This window comes from Asparagus officinalis, chromosome 2 (genome assembly GCF_001876935.1).
Source record: "Asparagus officinalis chromosome 2, Aspof.V1, whole genome shotgun sequence".
In the NCBI taxonomy this organism is placed as follows: Eukaryota; Viridiplantae; Streptophyta; class Magnoliopsida; order Asparagales; family Asparagaceae; genus Asparagus; species Asparagus officinalis.
Genome location: NC_033795.1, coordinates 76,327,916 through 76,329,724, shown reverse-complemented (window position 1 = coordinate 76,329,724; position 1,809 = coordinate 76,327,916). Strand labels below are relative to the sequence as shown.

At 38.4% G+C, this 1,809-nt stretch overlaps 1 protein-coding gene across 1 annotated transcript; it reads left to right on the top strand.

Moving 5' to 3' along the window:
* LOC109829641 (basic leucine zipper 23-like) lies at positions 240-1,477 on the top strand. The gene is made up of 2 exons (XM_020396689.1): positions 240-313; positions 627-1,477. The coding sequence occupies exon 2, from the start codon at positions 761-763 to the stop codon at positions 1,259-1,261; it is 501 nt and encodes a 166-aa protein (XP_020252278.1). The 5' UTR covers positions 240-313; positions 627-760; the 3' UTR covers positions 1,262-1,477.

Here is a 1,809-nt window from a genome sequence, read left to right as displayed (position 1 = left end):
ACTACTCAAAAAAGGCACAAACTTTGCCAAAACCAGAAGAATACAAAATCAATAAAAACTCAAAAACTATTTCCTAAAAAAATGAAAGAAAAAGATAATAAAAAATTTGGAAAAAAAAACCTGCAGAAGGAAACATATAAAAATAAGCAACCGCTAACAGAATCCAATCTCAGTTTCCAACCCCAATGAATCCTCACCTCCTCTTCACCTCCCACTCTCCTCCATCTCCTAAATCTTTTCAATTGATGCTTTTTTGCACCAAGGTCGCTCTTTGACGCTGGAATTGCAATCTTCAGCAAGATTCTCCACTTGGGTGTTTCTCGATTCTCCCATAAATTCTTTGTTTTTGGATACTGAATTATATCTACCTGATTACAGTATGAATTCTATTTACTTTGAGCTCCGTAGATGTTGTGAAAGCTTTGATTGCGTATCCGATTAAATTCCTGTATTTGGCAATTAATTTTGTAGGCCATTCTGTGAATTGGGTTTTTGCTTATACTGTCAACATGTGCATCAAGTTTTAAAACAAGAACTCTTCCTTGTTGATTTTTTTTCTTTCCTTTATTCAGTGGAATTTTGCAACTTTTGATTCAGTTGTTTGATTACTTAAACTTTTGTATCAGGGTGCTCTTGCTTCTTGAATTTGTGATTACCATAGAAGCTAGCATTGAGCAAACACCTTCAAGTTATTGAATAAGATAGGGAGAGCTTGAAGCCTGTGCACATATTGAATGAGCACCTATAAGCTGTAGTATATATGGATGATGGAGAACTCGATATTTCAAACCAGCTACTTATGTCGAACTCTGACCTATCTAACAACATCGAAGAATTCCTGAGGAACATCAAGACTTGCGCCCACACCCAGGTCCTGTCCGCGTCTGAAGGAGAGAGAGAGGAGGAGGTGAAGAGGCCTCGGAAGCCATTAGGAAACCGAGAGGCCGTTCGGAGGTATCGGGAGAAGAAGAAGGCCCACACTGCTTACCTTGAAGAGGAGGTGAAAAAACTCAGGCTCGTAAATCAACATCTAACGAGGAAATTGCAAGGGCAAGCAGCATTAGAGGCCGAGGTTGTTAGGCTCAGGAGCCTTCTTGTTGATCTTCGGGCAAAAATTGATGGCGAGTTGGGTGTTTGTCTATGTAAGAAACAATGCAGCGAGATTGGGAAAATTCTCGGGTGGGATATTGATCACCAAACTAGTCCTAACAATGAAGATTCGAGGCATAATTTGGCTGCAGCTGCTTCTCTAGAGGAATAATCTAATTAATGCCTGAAACGGCAACGTTTCGAGTTCCTCGGTATAAATATTTTTTTACTTGCATTAAGTTTTGTTTCCCATCTGTTCGGCGTTCTGTTTGAATGATCATACCATGTTGATGTAGGTATGTGTAGAAAGAAATAGTAGATCTATCATTGCAAATAATGTTCTATAGATGGAGAGAACTTCCTACATATCATGTGTTAGGGAGTTTATCTGTGCATAATAATAAAATCTCATTTTTTAAATGGATGTACATCAGCCTTATGGTAGAGTTCCCATTGAAATGTAGCTGTAGATGCGTCATTTGATCAATACTGAAGACTTACAGCAGTGCTGATAAAATTTTCTGGATTGTACATCTTAAATTTAGTTCCTCTAACCATTACACCAAAACTCCGAAGTTATGATGAGGATTAAAGATTGTAGTTTTATATTAATTCTAACAGTACATAAACAATATGTGTGCATGCATATGTGTATCTACATATGTATATGCATATATGTGTGTGTGGAGGAGCCCCCCCCCCCCCATCCCCTCCACCACA

Coding starts and splice junctions, on each gene's coding strand:
- LOC109829641 (XM_020396689.1), top strand. CDS start 761: ATGGATGATGGAGAACTCGATATTTCAAACCAGCTACTTATGTCGAAC.